Consider the following 18137-nt stretch of genomic DNA (forward strand, 5'->3'; position numbering starts at 1 on the left):
CAGCGGAAACTGCAGAAGTTCTTCATTATCTGTAGAGGCTAGAAAGGCAAGAAAAACACAAGTTTTAGGTTTTTTTTTTGGCCAGGGCTGGGTTCAAACCCACTACCTCCAGTATATGGGGTCAGCGCCCTACTCCTTTGAGCCACAGGCGCTGAGCCAATGTTTGTTATCTTATATATCATATCCTCTACCTCCTGGAATTGCAGAAGTCACATGTGATTTGAGTATTACAATTTTAATATGGTTTATTCCCTTCTTAAAATGTGTATATTAATTTTTAGTACCCTCTGTATTATGGGACTTTACCTGAGAAAAATATGTAGGCACACTGTAGTTTTGGTTACCACATCAGTAGCTTCTCAGATTCCTTCAAGACATCATCCCACCATAGATATTAGGACACAAACTTCTAGACTATAGCAGAATTTAATATGCTGTACTCTCAATTTCAAAGAGAGCAGCATTCTCTATGTAATATCAGTCAAATACCATCTAGCTATGGGTGAAAAGTATCAGAATTAATATGCTATAATCTAAGTTTTAAAAACAGCAGCTCCCTATATAAGTAACCGTCAAATACCACCTGGTTAAGTGAGAAAATACCATATGCTTATCAATGTAGTTATCTTGATAAAGATGAACAGAAAAAGCAGTAGATAGCCTCATCAAGGAGCAAGTCATTTAGTTCATCTACCTATCCTCTATATTTCACCACTGAACTGTAATATAGATAAACACAAACTATACTTTCCATCCATCAAAAGTTTACCTCTTTGCAATGACTTTTCAACAAGTGTTTTTGTGGTCTGTAAAGCCTGATTTTTGTCAAAAGTTATTGCAACTGCTGTGACTGTCACCTAGAATTATAGAAACAGTATGATTAGCAAAATAATCATTGTGAAAATTAAGTTTCTTACAAATCTTCTTTAGAATCATGGAACAACCTATACCAACTGGCCAAGTGGGCTTTCCTGATTAAGATCCTCAACTGGAATTATAAAGATATGCAAACTAGAACTATGCCCAACATAGACACTAAATCTAGATATTCCAGAAGAAGCTCAAAAACTTTCTCTAAAAAAAATGAGAAATGTTGAAATCTCAAATGATGAGTACAGATCCTATTGTATACTTGCTAAGCACCACATATGATTATACATTCAAGTAACTACAGTTCAATGAAAAAACAAAATAAAACACACGGCCTAATCCATACTGATATATATTTTTTAATCTTTTGAGATAAGTGTACATACTTGAGTTATTTAATAATGGAAAAATTATAATAAAAAATAGATCAGACTAAGGCTAGAGATCTTTAATAACAGACTTAATTACCTGGATCAATTCATCTTCAGGCAGAGAGACTGTAAAATTTACATGGCAAAGGCAGCAGGGGATCATAGATCGTAGTTTAAAATACAAGCTCTATAGAATAGAAACATTAGTAAGGTCACTTTTTAAATTTAAGAATATATAAAAGCTGATTTTTCTTAATGTGCATTGTATTAAAGCGAATAGAAAGTTAAAAAGATTAAAATGAAGCTGGTCTACTTTTGTCTATTCTTACATTAAGAATATATTTTCAGTATTTAAGCAGACAATAGATTTAACTATCCAAAAATATAAGAAATAAGGTTTCTTAAATCTGCACATATATACTAGATGTTTTGAAATTTAAAACCATTAACTTAAACTATATTTTTCTTATAGCATGTTTGGGGTTTGAGAGGGTTTTTTTCTTTAATACAGAGTCTCACCCAGTCACCCTGGGATTGAGTGCCCTGGCATCATAGCTCATAGCAACCTTGAACTCTTGGGTTCAAGAAATCCTCTTGCCTCAGCCTTCTGAATAGCTTGGACTACAGGCACCTGCCATAACACCTGGCTAATTTTTCCACTGTTAGTAGAGGCAAGGTCTCACTCTCTCAGGCTGGTCTCTAACTCCTGAGCTCGAGGGATCTTCCCACCTTGGCCTCCCAGAGGATTACATGCATGAGCCAGTGCACCTGGCCCTCTCTTAGAGTATGTTAGGAGGGACAGGACAACTTTAGCATCTCACCTGATGACAGAGGAAAGATAAGTAAGAATAATTCAGCCCACAAATGTGTAAAATATTATAGATAATATAGCACTTTTAAAATTTCATGATTCTTAGAAGCTTTAAATAAAATTTAGTTAGAAGGTTCCTACCTTGAGCAAATTTTCACAGAGATCATTAAAGTTCTTATTGAGAGCTTGATTAGTCAGGTTAAGGCTGCTTAATCTGATTACTCTTACTGAAGTGAACATCTAAATGTGAAGAGATATAACAACATATCATTTTATTATTTTTAAGTAAATACTGTAGCAGTTGATAAAATTGCCAAATAATTAAAAATAGCTAATGTGGTCTGAAAAATTGTATTTTTATTGTGATGAGGAGGTCACTAAAAAAACCACATTTAGATAAAATTTCTTAAAGTAACTTCTAGAGACAAATTTTATTTGCTTAGAATTAAGAAGGAAAGATTTACCTGTATTTCAGATGTCCAATTATTTATACCAGGCATAATTTCTGTATTGCAACTATAAAAGCCTGTCAAAATAAATAATTAAAATGCATAATGTTTCACTAATTTTTCTGTTAAATAGTATTTTTCAATTATTACTGAAGTTCTCATTGTAAAAAATCTTCTTTGTTCCTGAAATTCTACCTTCAGGAGACTTTAATCCATCCTCATAAATTATCATAGTTTTTTCCCCAAAACCTTGAAAATCAGTTCCACCTACGTTCTAATGTGAATATTTATAAATTTTGTGTCTTCAGCCTTGTGGCGGCAAAGCACGTGACAGCCGAGGCCAGCACTGTGCTGAAGCCTTCAAAGTTAGGACTGTGACAGTTATAAACTAAAATGCCCTTAGGGAAAGCCAGTTTTGTCCCAGAGCAGCTTTCTGTGTTCACCTGAAGGGGGAGGCACGTCAGTGAGTAGAGAATGTACATCTTCCATGGCATCTGTGTCATCAATCTGAGAACACAAAAATTAAAACCATTAGACTCTAAGTAGTAAATGTGTAATTCCTTCTAATTCTGTAAAAATTGGCTTTATTTACTAAATAGAAAATGTCAGAGTCAAGAAGAAGTACAGCCATTTCCCCCTAAGTTAAAATACATACCATTAAAAAATTCTAGTATCGGTAAATTGCTCCACTATAATAATTATAAACACTTCCAAGTGAAATATTTTACACATTAAACTGCACTAAGTTTATTTAAAAAAAAAAAGAGAGAGAGAGAGAGATAACAAGAAAGAAAGAAAGAAAAATGAAAAAACTCATCCTAAACATCCTAGCCTTGCCAGGTACCAAGCTCACACCTCTTATCCCAGCACTTAGGAGGCCTAGACAGAATTACTTGAGCCCAGCAGTTCAAGGTCAGCCCATGCAATGTGGCAAGACTCTGTTTCTGTAAAAAAAAAATTTAAAAATTAGCTGGGCATGGTGGTGTGCACCAGTGACTCCAGAAGGATCCCAGAGCCCATGAGTTCAAGCCCATAGTAAGCTATGAATGTGGTACTGTACTGCAGCCTTGGCCACAGAGCAAGGCTCTGTTGCTAAAAACAAAATAAAGAAATGGATCAATAAATTGTGGTATATGTACACCATAGAATATTATGCAGCCTTAAAGAAAGATGGAGACTTTACCTCCTTCATGTTTACATGGATGGAGCTCGAACATATTCTTCTCAGCAAAGTATTTCAAGAATGTAAGAAAAAGTATCCAATGTACTCAGCCCTACTATGAAACTAATTTATAGCTTTCATATGAAAGCTATAACCCAATTATAGCCCAAGCATATGGGGAAATGGGAGAGGGAGGGGAGGAGAGTGGGGCGTATGGGTGGAGGGAGGGTAAGTGGTGGGACCACACCTATGGTGCATCTTACAAGGGTACATGCGAAACTTACTAAACGTAGAATATAAATGTCTTAACACAATAACTAAGAAAATGCCATGAAAGCTGTGTTAACCAGTTGGATGAAAATATTTCAAATTGTATATAAAACCAGCACACTGTATTCCATGACTGCATTAATGTACACAGCTATCATTTAATAAAAAAAAGAAAACCAAAACAAAACAAAGAAAAAATTAGCCTTTGCTCAAGCCTGTATAAAAGCATATTTCTAAAGACTTACAATGATTGCTTAGTCATTATCCTAATTTGTTAAAATTCATAAACTATAATAAAAAACTTTCACTAAAAATACAGTACTGCTTACAACAGAATAAGGTAGAGATAAATTTAAACACGTATCTAAAATAAGTAAGTCTAAATCCTATTTTTCTTATACCACAATATTCCTTTATGAGTAATAGTGACAATATCCAGCTGGACAGGCACTGACAGTCATCTGTACATCGGTGTCTGAGTCCTGACTCCCAGACCCACGAAGCTTCCCCTCATATCACTCTCATGTCTTCACTTTCACTTCACCTTTGCTTCCCACAGGCGTGGCCAACCTCAGCTCACTGTTCCCCAAATGCTCCACACCCAGGACCTCACACATCCTCCAAATTATCAACCCGTCCCTTTGTCCACTCTTACTGAATCTGCCCCTAACCCAACACAATTCTACCACGAGCTTCCTGCTTCAGAGAGACCAAAGTATTTGATTTTTTTTCCCTTTCTCTCTCCACTTGCACCTTACTGGATTTCTGACTATCCTCATTTATTTTCTTTTCTTTCAATATAAAAAGGAAGAGTTCCTATCTCTTTAGAGGATAACCATTCTACAAGGGAAGGCAACAGATTTGTGAAGGAGGCTCTATAAATCTTTTGTGCCACATTTATTCTCTAGGAAAGTTACTAAAATGTTCTCAGTATCTTTTTGTAAAGAAAAGATTGTATCTTCTGAATTCAGTAAGAGAAACTACGCTCAGAATTCACAGTGCATATATTATTGCATATTACATGCAAAAGCGTTATAATTATAGCAATAAAATATAAGCAGGTAATAATTATAGTAAGTTGAAGAACTTCAATTTCTTATTTAACTTCATTCAACTTTACGAAAGTAACTCTAAAGGTTTAATACTACTTTAATATTTTAACCCATACATTAATTATTTTCACAACCACCTGCATTACTGTATCTGTTATCTGGTGTTCAACCAAAAATAGGTTACCAATGTCTGATATTTTCAAGTTTGTTGCAATTTTTATAATAATCTTTTATATTTTTAACAGTTGTAATGATACAAAAGTATCAATCAATTTAGCATGTGACTAAAAAAAAGTTTTCCTTTTTTTGAGTCTTACTATGTCACCCTAGGTAGAGTTCCATGGTGCCATAGCTCACAGCAAACTCCTGGGCCTAAGCAATTCTCTTGCCCCAGCCTCCGTGTTATCTTTGTTGTTTAGCAGGCCCGGGCCAGGTTCAAACCTGCAGCCCTGGTGTATGTGGCTGGCGCCCTAACCACTGAGCTCCAGGTGTCAAGCCCCACCCTCCGCCCACCAAGAAGTTTATTTCCCAAAGCCTTTAAAGAAGTTAAGTGCAATCCAATATTACCTCCAAAACAAAAGCGTCTTTTTTCCCGTGTGAAAGGTCTAATTCTGTAACTTCATCAGAACTTTCTGACTGAGATCTCAAAAGTCTTGAACGCTGTCTAGGTTCTGGGATAGGTGATCCTATAATCTCTTCAGATATTTCCTAAAAGAAATAAAATTGCTTTTATATTTTATGAGACTGGTTTTACATATATTAAAAGACAAGGATATAAAAGGATTTGCTTTTATTCATAAGAGCAGCCTTAGTGATCTACTAATCCCGAAACACAGATCTAACAGTCACAGACATAGCAAGGTAAAACTGGCCATCTAGTGCACAGACAAGGCACTGCAGTGAGAAGGGAACTGGCAGTCCTTCAAGGGCAGAAGTCCAGCCCCTCTGGCTATGTGTATACTCTACCCAACATTTAGAAAGTCCTAACAGGCCATGAAGATGTAAAGATTTGTGTCCCAAATGAATTCCAGTAATTTGTATCTTTTCCTATCCACTGGTAATTTCGCAAAGCTCCACATAATAAAACCTGGAATATGATAAATGTATGTATGTATGTGTTTGAATGTGCTATGCATGTATTATCTGTATAACTTAATAAGCTAAATAAACTTGGGTTGTTATAATAATGATCTTTTAAAGGTGAGTCTATGGTTCAATCCCATACGGGTGAGTGAACTTTCCCCTATTACACAGCCAAAGATCAGCACTAACTGCAGGTTCTCTTAGCCACAAGGAGTCTCAGAAGGATGTGGCTATGTGATATGCACATATACCGAAGGCAGAAGCTGTTGCTGGTGAAATAGTTTTCTATTTAAAACATAAGGAAATCATAAGTAGAATTTTTTTTAAAAGACAGGTTTAAATGCTCACTGCTAGTGCACACCTTACATAAAAGACTCCCACTGCACAATTTCACAGCATAATGATCTATGGGGCACTTTCACACCCATCTATCTTCTTTGTTCTCCAAATTAACTTGCCTTCGGTAAATTTGACAGGGTGCACATGATGGTGACTACAAAATGAGAAAGAGCTGCAAGTCGGAAGTAAAGTAGTTTGTTGACTAGTAACTATGTTACTACGAAATTGGGAAGAAAAAATAAAAGAAAAAGAAAACTAGAAAACTTGTCTAGGTCAGAATAAAATTTAAAAATTAATTTTAAATTAAAATAAATAAAGCAAAACAAAGTAAGAAAACTAAAGTATGGACTCTGTCTAGGTCAGTTCTTTTGACTCTGAGTGCAATGCTTGCCCCCCTAAATATTATACTTCTTTTGAAAATTTTACAGTAGTTTTCAATTCTGTTAAGCCTCTGTTCACTGTACCAGACCTAATAAATGTGTATTTAATATGTTTTAGGTCCATAATGAGGTTTCATTACTAGTACTGTTATTCTAAAAGATATGCATCTTATTTTGATACCTGTTATCTCCATAAAGTTCAATTAAATGATACATCTCTGCACTAGAAACACTGCTCAATGTACTGAGAAAAATTCAAACAAGAGCATTTACTTCAGCTAAAAGCTAGCTTCCTAAGAGAAAGAAAGAATCCTTGGATTCGCATTTTCAGTGCTTTACAAATTGAAAACACAAAACTATAATGTGTGTAGCGGCCTGGGAATTAATGTTTTGCACCGACTTTGTCAAGCAAATTTGAGACGTTACACTAAATGACAAGCATAGTCAGCATTTGAAATTAAAAAAAAGACGTATTAGAAGAGTCATAAATCGGTGAGTCCTTTTCTGGAAACACATGAAATTCATCTATTCTGAAACTTTAAAAATCATAATAGATTTGTTTCCTCCTTCATAATGGAAATTTTGTGACACATAGTAGCAACTCAATTAAGAACTGAACAAAGTAACTTAACTCACACTCATATTTAAATACATCCCTGTCTTTGAGGGGCTTAAAGATAGACATTTAAAAATTAAGTACAATATTACGTAACAGGCACTGAAGCACATACAGATACAAGAGGAACATAATGGAGGAAGAATCAATTCTTCCTGCGGGAGATGAGAATAGATTTACAAAGGTGACAAATACCTTTCAGCACAAGAGCTAATGAAGAGTAAGTGGAGCCCTAACTTGCAGCTTTACCAATAATTCTCCCGGATTAACATAAAGACTATAAGCAGATGTCCAAATATCAAAATATAAAATAAAAATAATGTACCATAACAACAAGTAGTCAGTAGTCATAAAACAAAATATAATTATTAAATAAAAATAATGTACCATAAAAACAGAGAGCATTTGAGTATTAATATATTAACACATCAAAATTTTTATTCAATTTAAAGAGGCTCTATGTAAGGGTTATTCAATAGAAATATGAAGCAAACTACATAGCTAATGACTTAAAAAAAAACAGATAAAATGAATTTTAATAAAACATTTAATTCATTATATCCAAAAGACTAAATTTTCAACATGTAGTCAATATTAAAATATTCATTAGATACTTTAAATTCTTTTCATACTAAGTCTTCAAAATGCAGTGTCTATTTCATACTTACAGCACATCTCAATTCAAACCAGCCACATATCAAGAACCCAAGAGCCAAGTGTGACCAGTGGCTACACAAAGAATAGTGTAGCTCCAGGTCATGTCCTGAAAATTCCTCCCAGCTTAGCAATTTTGCTAGAATAGTATGATAGAACCTATAGGCCTGATGCAAGAATTCAGACGCACTGTTTCAGAAGACCAGCCAAAATTACATAGTATTTATGAAAAATAAAACAACAATAATAATGTTATCCAAACCCTTTCCCTTCTGAAAGTATTTCATTATCAGAAATTCATAGAAATAAATAGTTTCATCCTAACTCCAACATCTTTTTCTTTCAATTTAGACTATGGCCATAAGGTATCTGTAGAAAAGGAAGCATCATAATACCTCTGAAAACTTGGTAAAATAAGTGATTGCTTTTAGAAATGACTAGTACAAAAATAAGAAGGAAACAGTAACTGAAAGACTGTATTCCTTCACCTTTTTATCACAGAGGAATAATTTTTTTCTTTACTATAAAAGAACATTTTAAACCACTCAGTTTATCATTTAATAAGTATTTATTAAGAGTAACTGTTCTAGGCACAGAAATAGCCCTTAGGGAGCTTTATTATACTAGTTGTAGTAGGCAACAGACCAAAAATGAAAAGCCTTTCCATACTGATACACACACACACAATTACAAAAGAAGGGTGAAAGCAACTTCCAAAAACAGACCAGGGAATTGTCATTTTCAGTAGGATGGTTAGAGTAAGCCACCCCAAAAGGAGACACTTGAGCCAAGACCTAAGGCAAGTAAAAAAATGAGTAACCAGGACAGCTAATTTAACCAGAGGAAAACAAACAAACAAACCCCAAACCATCTTTTATAGCCAAAATAAGATAACCTAAAGACAGAGTAATAAATAATAACTGATATATCCACAATGCAGGTTTATTTTACTTACTGGAGGGATGATTTCATATAACTCTTTGTTCTTAGCAATTGTGTCGTTTATCTTCTTCTGCATGTGGGAAATATGCTGTTCATAGGAGCCGTCATTAGGAGTCTTCCCGGCAATCTGGATACCACCAGGAGTTGGTAAGGCTGCTAGATACACACCTGTGGCAGACTTGTAAAGATAATGGGAAATCATGAGAAAAGTTCTCTATAGAATAAGGGTCCTGAAGTTTCCATAGTTAGGAATGTGGTCTTGGCTCAGTAGGAAAAAAATAATAAAGCATCAGGGTGTGCACAGGATATTTTTGGAAGGGCACAGAAAAACATCACTGGTGACAGCTGACTTCTTCTGGGGAAGACCCTGAGGGCAATTATGAAAGAAGGATTTACTCTTCACCACGTAGTCAATTATACTTCTTAAGAAATACGACTAAAATTTAAAAATTGCTCAGGCAAAAACAAAAAGTAGCTAAAAAATATTTTCATAAATGAGTAAAGATAGATAAACAATCTACCTTTAAAAGTGGCAAAAGTAAAAGGGAGACTTCTGCAAGGTAAGTGCAGAGACTGAAGGAAGGTCAGAAAGAACAGGAGGAAACTGACTCAAGACCACAGTCCACAAATGTGGAGAAGAGATGTGAATCTAAGCGTGTCTCACTCCAAAATCCAAGAACTTTTATCTCGGATAACGTCTATCACCCTACCTTCATTAATTACCAAGAAAAGAACTTTTACTCGATACTTTTAAATATTTAATTAAATTGCTATTAATTTCCAACTCTATAACAGTACTATATACTACTGGTACTGGAAAACTCATATGGGAATACAAAAAGATAAAATTTATATATTACATTAAATATGTAATTATTTATTATGTCTAAATATGCTAATATAAGCAAAGAAAGTATGTAAGTAAATATTAAATATAAAGTATAAACAACAAATTGTTAAAATCAAAGAAGAAAAATGGGAAAGACAGAAGATAATTCTTTTTAACTCTGGTGATTTATATATTTAAGTGTTTGAACTGTTACTATTACTTTTTAAATTAATCAAACGCTAATTTTGTAAAAGTCCATCCATGAAAGGGTGTGGTATTCTATGGCTCTGAAGTCTGCACAATAGATTAAATTTGTCTTCAGGAGTGCTCTCTCCCAGTTTATTTAGTAGTGTGCATCATTATACCCTCTGACGGTCAACCACAGAAGCCACTGCCCAACCTGGCCCAACCTGTACTGCATGAAGCCTTAGCACACCATCGCTACCAGTTTCTTATCTCCCTTCCTTAATGAGGCAACAGCCCTGAATAGTTAAGAACACTGACTCTGGAACTAGAAAGCTTCTGACTCACACAACCCCATCACTCTGGAGGCTCAACCTATGACAACATGCATTTCCTTCTCCTGTAAAGTGAAGGTAATATTACATCCCTCCTGGAAGTGCCCAGTTGGCACTCACTAGAGATTACCTATCACAGAAGCTACTCCTGAACCTGGAGATGTAAGTGCACAAACTCTAACAAAGCACAAAGACGGAAATGTAAAGCAGTTGTAATTAGTATCACTAGTGATCAAGGAGGAAAAGACTAGTATGAATCAGAAAAGCTGTATTTGAGGCAGGTCTTGAATTATTCCAGAGTCATAAACTGGTTTCCTGATGTTCAACCATTAGAAATAGCACAGTGTTTTTTAATCCTCTGAATCCAAACACAGCTCTTAGTTCCCATAGGCACCCACCAATCACTGTAGTCTTATACTCAGTCCAAATTATACATTTATGCTATATCTTCACTAAGTGTGCAAATTTTTAGGCCACTGAATTAAAATGAACACTTTTTCCCCACGTTAATCTAAGTATCAAATATTTTCATACAAACCCGGTTACTTTCATTATTACAAATTTCTGTCGTTACAAAATTGTGATACCTCATCAGTTTATCCTCATCACACAATTATTTACTACAGATAGAAATTTACATCTTTGCTTTTACAGAAATAACAGATGAAGCAGGAAGCAATTCTGCATTTTACCCACAAATGTATACTGAGACAAAGAATTCAAGTCCCACAAGTTCCATAAAATTAAATTTCTATGCACGTCTCAGAAAGATGGCAAGAGAATTTTTCAATATGAACATTGCCAGTGACATAAATAAAAATACAGGGTAGCAAAGTGTGTAGAGTCTAAAAGGATTTCCATACATATTGTTGATCAGATTCCACAGGATTAATATGTATTTTGCAAGCACCTAGATTTCTAAGTCCTATGCGACTTTCAGAGGCAACACTGACTTTCCCCACTGACATCTTTCCAGTCAGAACTCATTTTCCCACCGGCCATGATGAACATGAAGCTGAGACAGAGCTTTTCCCTAGCTGCTATTTTATCGGCACTTACGAAATACACATATTTTATTATACTTTCTACCACTGGCACAGATGCACATTTATGATGAAGCGTAATTCTCTGTTCAATAACAGGCAGTATCTCACATGTTTTGCTTAATTTTGTCCATTAAAACTAAAGATTGTTTGACATGTGATCCACATCCAGGGTGAACCCCCCTTAAGGGACATTTGGCAATGTCTGAATCATTTGTTTTTGAGTGTCACAACTGGAGGGATGCTCCTAGCATCTAGCGGTAAAGCCCAAGGACGCTGTCAAACATCTTACAATAACAGGACAGCTCTAGGCAACAGTGTTATCCTACCCCAATCTCAACTGCACCAAGATGGAAAAACTCTATTTTAGCAATGTATGAATAATGACGTCCACAACGGTGTCGGCCAACTTACTAAACAAGCTATAAATAATATTTCTAGAAACAGGACCATTGAAGTTGCGATCACAGTCCCTTTAAAATATGTGAATGCCTATCACCAGAATTTTCACTTCTTAAAAAGTCCCTATCCGGGCCAGGCATAGTGGTTCACACCTGTAATCTTAGCACTGTGGGAGGCTGAGGCGAGTGGAGTGCCTGGGCTCATGAGTTCAAGACCAGCCTGAGCAAGTGCAAGCCCTGTCTCTAAAAAATAGCTGGGCATTGTGGCAGGTGCCTGCAGTCCCAGCTACTTGGGAGGCTGAGACAAGAGAATTTCTTGAGCCCATAGTTTGAGGTTGATGTGAGCTATGATGCTACAGTACTTGTACCAGGGGGCGACAAGGTGAGACTGTCTCAAAAAAAAAAAAAGTCCCCATCCCTTAAAATGAGTTGATGTCAATTTCTTTGTATATGTCCTTTAAAAGACTATTTCAATCACATAAAATAAAATGTACAACTACAGAAATCATAAAACAAAGCCAAAAGCATCAAAACTTACCGCTAAGCCCATCAACATATTTTCGCCCACTGTAATCTGAATTCTTAGTCCAAACAAGGCGTTCATTCCTTTGAGTTTCAGTTTATTCATGAGCTGAGTATGCACTTCATATTCCATGAACGGCAGGAGGTTACTGATAGCTGTGGCATTGGCTTCTGCCTGTGCTTTCTTTTTTAAGCGGCATAACCTGTTCAAGAAAATAATTTCAACAGTGGACCATCTTCTCGGTACAATCTTAAGAAATTTCCAATCTTCAAAACTTTCTGAAAGGGTGCTTAATAAAACTTTCTAATAAGCCTATTAAGTTGTATCAGTAATCTTTTCTTCCAATTTTTGTCATAGTATAAACCCTCACTGAAAGTCATATGTTCATGAACAAAAGTGAAAAACCTCAGAATCTCTAAAAATAAAATGATAGCAATCACAAAGAATATAATTTAAAATCTTAAGTTTCACAAACCCATGTATTTTATGATGGCTGGACAGCAGAGAAAACAAGCTAATTTACTTATTAAAAAAACACACACACACACATACAAAAGTTATGTTAGCATGCCAGAAAGATTAACTTCAAAGCAACAGTAACTAGACTAATAGGTTATTTCTCCACAGTAGCAACGAGAGCCAAGAGGAGGTGGTGAAAGGGAATTGTCAATGTACTAAAAGAAAACAATTGCCAACCCAAAATATTTTTTAAAGATAAAAGTAAAACAGGACTATTTTCCAACAAAAACAGAACACCACCAGCAGATCCACTAAAAGAAATATGGTGGATATTTAGGTAACAGATAAACAATTCCAAATGGTAAATGGATTAGAAAAAAATTTTAGAAGAAAAATCAGAATGACTTTATAATAAATTTGATGTGGGGAGGATGAGAAAGAGGACAGCGTCAAACAACACCAAATTTGGCGTGAAGAACTGGGCAGAAAAAGGTACCACTTATTGAAACAGATGAGGCTAATGACGAGAAAGAAAGGGAAAAAATCAGCAGTTCAACCAGCAGCAAGCGTGAGAAGCCTATGATGCACTAAAATGGGGAGTGAAGACGACGGGGGCCTGAGTCCAAAGCCTGGACTCACAGACCTGCTACCCGAGTCCGGCCACAGTGACAAACTTGGAAGCCACAGACATACAGATAGCATGTACATCTGCATTAGTTCAAAGGAAGAGACATTTGAGACGAAGGTCCATGCCCATGGGTCCCCCTCAGGGATCAAGAAATGAGAAAAATCCACAAGGAGGCTGAAGACTATTCAGAGAGGCAGAAAAACACAGTGTGGCGTTGTGCAGTCAAAGGAATTTCAAGTAGGAAAAAATAATCAATTGTGTCACTGTCACACATCAATTGTGTGCTGAGACGTCAGGTAAGATGAAGGCATTTCTGCCCTGGATTTGCTGCCCTGGCAATCAGGGGTGACCAGGACAGTCACTGCTGTTTGCTGTATGCGTGCCACAATTTCAGATTTCCTACTCCACTGTATTTTAAAAGCAACTCTTACCAGCTAAGCGAATTAGAAAAAGAAACACTATGTAGCAATGTTCTTTACAAGGAAAAAAAGGTCAACTTGTAAAATGTGTTACGTATTTAATACCACTACAGCAGTCTATCAGTACTTAGTCACATCCCCAGCCTGCAGCAGATAATGTTAAAATGTTCTTTTGCATATAAACTGGAATTTTATACAGAGACATTTTTTCTCCCAGTTTTACATGTGATAAAATACAAGGTTCCAAGAGAACTGCCCAGTTTGTCCAGGATCACGCAGGTGGAAAACAGCAGAGCTGATATGAGAAAACAGGTGTATGACTCTCCACTTCAGACTTTCTCAGGGACACTAAATGCTGTTTTCACCAACCTACCTTGCTTGAATAAGACAACCTTTCCCAATAACTGTTGCATCTGATGGGAGGTCGACAGTTGTAAAGAGAACGTCAGGAACTTTTTGTTTCCTACAGTTATAGCAATATGTGAGATGAGCTGGAAATGGCATATTCAGTTCATCGTATGGTATGTGGCAAAACCCACAGCCGGGAGGCAAGTTTTCTTCAAGCCTATACAAATATACGAAGGGGAAAAAATCGTTCTTGAAAAATCTATACAATTTTTCTAACACAATATGTAACTGATATTACATATAAAGTACTTCCATACAAACCACACAATTTCTACCTCAGAACGCTGTAAGGGTACTGCTATGACTCTTAAGGATTACAAATGACTATGAAATTATTATCTACTGAAAAAGAAAAATAAGTCAAAAATAGGCACAGTCTAAGATTTCTAATTTCCAAGAGGTATACTCTTCAGATTCCTAATTTCCAATAACTTGTTTCAACATTTCTGAAAAACCAAAACACCTTTTTGATAAATGGCACACATAATATACATAAACAAAATGAAACACGTACAATTTCCCTACTCATTATAAAGTATCTGTACTATGTTTATGAATGCATTTAAAAACAATTAAGCATTTTTCAGTTACTAAATTTGAGGAAGTCACAACAGAGATGGAAAGAGACAGAAGCTCCAGGGAGAACTCCGTTCCTTCAACCAGCTACATCTTCTACAATTCTGGAAAGAAGTGAGTTTCAGTTGTCCCTAATCTAAAGCAACCCATTAGCAGCTGAAACTTGGCAAGTAGACAAATTAAAAAGGGAAAGGAAAACTCATACCACATTGCATATGCTATGAGACGAGCTTTCTGCAAATTCTTTATACACAGGTTTTCACTGAGTCTTCACAATAACCCTCTACCACACATTAAATCACTCCTCGATATTATTCTTTTACTGTAGAAATAGCATTCTGGTATATTAAAACTAACAGAGAGTTAGACATCTAAATGGGACTGTGTGATGTCTGTGTGTGAACAAGTTATTTAACTTCTCAGAGCCTCCTCTATAAAACTGGAATATCCATCTAGAAAGGTTTGTGGATTTTTTTTAAAAAGATTAAGAAAACTAAAGCTAAACAACACATTCCCTCCTCCAATATCATACCCTGCAGACAGCAACAAATACTAGTTTCCCTTCGCCTGAACCCAAACCGAGAGACTAACTTGCTAAGGCATACTAAGTATCAATACCGAGTAGTGGACCTCATGTTGGAATTCAAAGCCAATGGTTATAAGGGGCACAAAAGGAAGAAAATTGAAGCAATTTTTAACGAAACACTTACCGATTGGGACGTTAGTGCTGTTAACATCATAAAACATTATGAAAGTATAAAATTACTAAAATGTCTTAAAGTAAGAAATGCACACAGGATTTCCCCTGAACAGTGAAATCACAGGGGTCCCTCTCTTCCATCGTCTCTCCTACATGCTCAGTCTTCTTTCTACTGAGAATAATTTACACAGCAAAGAGAAAAGACTTTTCCTCTTTTAACAAGAGGCAGCATCTGTTGTACTGGACCACCACGTAAGAGAATACACTGTAGCCATCTAAGTCACAATACAGAAATAACCAATTTGCATGGGAAAGGTAATTTTCAAAATCATGCTTTCTATCTTCTTAAGAATGAAATCTACAGACACGTGTGAGAACTACGTTGCAGCACTGGGAAAACTCACCCACTAAGGCAGTTTTCTTAGTAGAACATTCCAGTGGTTTAATATACTTCACGATACCCTACTTTTACTTATTTATGATTTACTTACTTAAGACTCTGGAATTTATAATAGTCAATACCCATTTTAATACTGACAAAAGAAACTGACTGAGGTTTTCTTGTGACTCCCAGAACTAGAATATCTTTATTATATAGAAACTTGCAACTTGATAATAAATCTGACCACAACTTTTTTGTACTTTCTTCCTTAATACAGACTTATTAATACTGGGTGAGGGGGAGAGGAAACACCTATAGCCTGACATAAGGGGTATTTAAAATCTACTATTACCCAGGTAGACGCTGGTTCCAAACTAATTACATATATATATATATATAGAGAGAGAGAGAGAGAGAGAGAGAGAGACAGAGAGATAAATAAACTTGGCAAGAAGACAAAATTCAGAAGGGAAACTTATATATACAGTCAGCCCTCTGTATCCACACTTTTGACATCTATGGCTTCAACCAACTATAGTTCAAAAATATTCAAGGGGAAAAAAGCCCCACAAGGTTCCATAAAGCAAGATTTGCCGAGAACTCATGGGCTGACAACTATGTTGAATCCACGTGAATGAAACAAAATGTAGGCATTGTATCAGGGATTATAAGTAACACTAGAGACGATTTAAAATATCTAAGAGGGTATGTGTAGGCTACACGCAAATACTATCCCATTTTACCCAAGGGACTCTACCATCAGGGATTCCAGTTATCCACAGGGGTCCTAGAACCAAAATCTTATTGATAACCAGGGGATGACTCGGTGTGTATTTGATAGTTTCATTGGTTTATGGAAAACATTTTTGACCTTTCTGGAAGCTTATAGTTTAAGTTTAAAGGGACCATAATTAAATAAACCAAAAAGTAAAGCACGTTTTATCTAAGTATTTGACTCTCTTTTCATGCAATATAGTTGCACGTCACTTTCCATGAAGTTTCTATGTATGTAGTTTCGTTTAGTTTTCTTTGTAATTTTGTAAATTGAGAATCTTCTTTAAGAAAACTGTTTCATGACCTCTTTCCATTATGGGAGAGTAAGAGAAAAGTCAAGACATTTCTGTATTATGAAAAGTCAAAAAAAGATATATCTGAAACTCTTCAATTAGCAACATACTAGGAAAAATGTGTGGAATATAGTACAGAATCCAATACCTCACTGTTACTTTGGGTTAGTTAAAAAAAATCCTTGAAGCGCTTAGTCCTGATTTCTGTACTATGCCACTGAAAGCCACTCTCACAAGGAACTATCCCAGCTCTAAGGAAAAAAAGGGAAACTTTCTCTTCCCTGCCCTTATTAAAAACAAGCCAGGCTGCCAAGACAACCTCTGCTCCAAACAGCCCTCCACGGTGCCATCCTGCAGGAATCTAGGGTTCAGTACAGCTGCTGTGCCGGATGCAGATAAAATGCAGACCTCTTCACTGTAAAGGGAAAAAGAGGAGCTAGTTAGTATTTTCAGACAGAGTAACTTTGGAAAATGCTAAATATCAAATGATTATAACATGACAATTTAAATTCAAGTTAGATTCTTCTAAATATCAGTAAATTAACTGGATTCACTTGTAGACTCTTTCATCTGTGACTTATCTGCAGGTAAAATCACAAGATTACTTTCTAACTCCAGGATAGAAAATAGAAATAACTATATCAGAATAGAAAATAGAAATAATGTAACTGTATCAGAATGCAGAGTGTTAGAATTCTTTATAAACTACACCTCCACGTGACAGAAAAACACAATTAAATTCAAGTGGAAGGGATGGGAGGGAGGGAAAGAAGAGAGGAGAGGAGGGAGGGAGATTGGTAAGCTCTCACCTAATAAGCACATGGAAGGGGACACAGCACAATCCCTGAGTGAAGGGAGCAATGACAACTTGAACTTTACCTAACAAACACAAGCAATGTAACCTAATCACTGTACCCTCATATTAATTGGAATTTTTTTTAAGAGTTGAAAAAAGGAGGTGTTAATATGACATTCACTTCCTGTAAAATATAGTAAGACTAAAGGAATAGACTATCTCCAAATATACTGTACTATATATAAGCTGTACTATTAAATCCAGTATTAATCAAGTAAATCACATTAAAATATTCTTTAAATGCATATGTGGTTTTACTAAAATTATTCTAAAAGCACTATTATATGAACATCTACATTTATGTAGACTTACATAGCTTAACCTAAATT

At 35.7% G+C, this 18137-nt stretch overlaps 1 protein-coding gene across 6 annotated transcripts in view; it reads right to left on the reverse strand.

The window, feature by feature from the left end:
• C2CD5 (C2 calcium dependent domain containing 5) overlaps positions 1–18137 on the reverse strand; it is a 92391-nt gene that overhangs the window by 21241 nt on the left and 53013 nt on the right. For all 6 annotated transcript variants that reach the window (XR_002774044.1, XM_012806789.1, XM_003792455.3 and 3 more), the window contains 10 exons: positions 17272–17367; positions 14193–14384; positions 12329–12515; positions 9013–9177; positions 5553–5693; positions 2945–3008; positions 2517–2578; positions 2194–2292; positions 1339–1428; positions 770–857 (listed from right to left, as the gene is read on the reverse strand). Coding sequence is in view for 5 of the 6 variants with exons in the window: in XM_012806789.1 (XP_012662243.1) it covers positions 770–857; positions 1339–1428; positions 2194–2292; positions 2517–2578; positions 2945–3008; positions 5553–5693; positions 9013–9177; positions 12329–12515; positions 14193–14384; positions 17272–17367 (1184 nt within the window). In the remaining variant the exon portion in view is untranslated. The remainder of the gene's footprint in view (positions 1–769; positions 858–1338; positions 1429–2193; positions 2293–2516; positions 2579–2944; positions 3009–5552; positions 5694–9012; positions 9178–12328; positions 12516–14192; positions 14385–17271; positions 17368–18137) is intronic.

Source organism: Otolemur garnettii, unplaced genomic scaffold (genome assembly GCF_000181295.1).
Source record: "Otolemur garnettii isolate 467f Iridium unplaced genomic scaffold, OtoGar3 scaffold00057, whole genome shotgun sequence".
NCBI classification, from domain to species: Eukaryota; Metazoa; Chordata; class Mammalia; order Primates; family Galagidae; genus Otolemur; species Otolemur garnettii.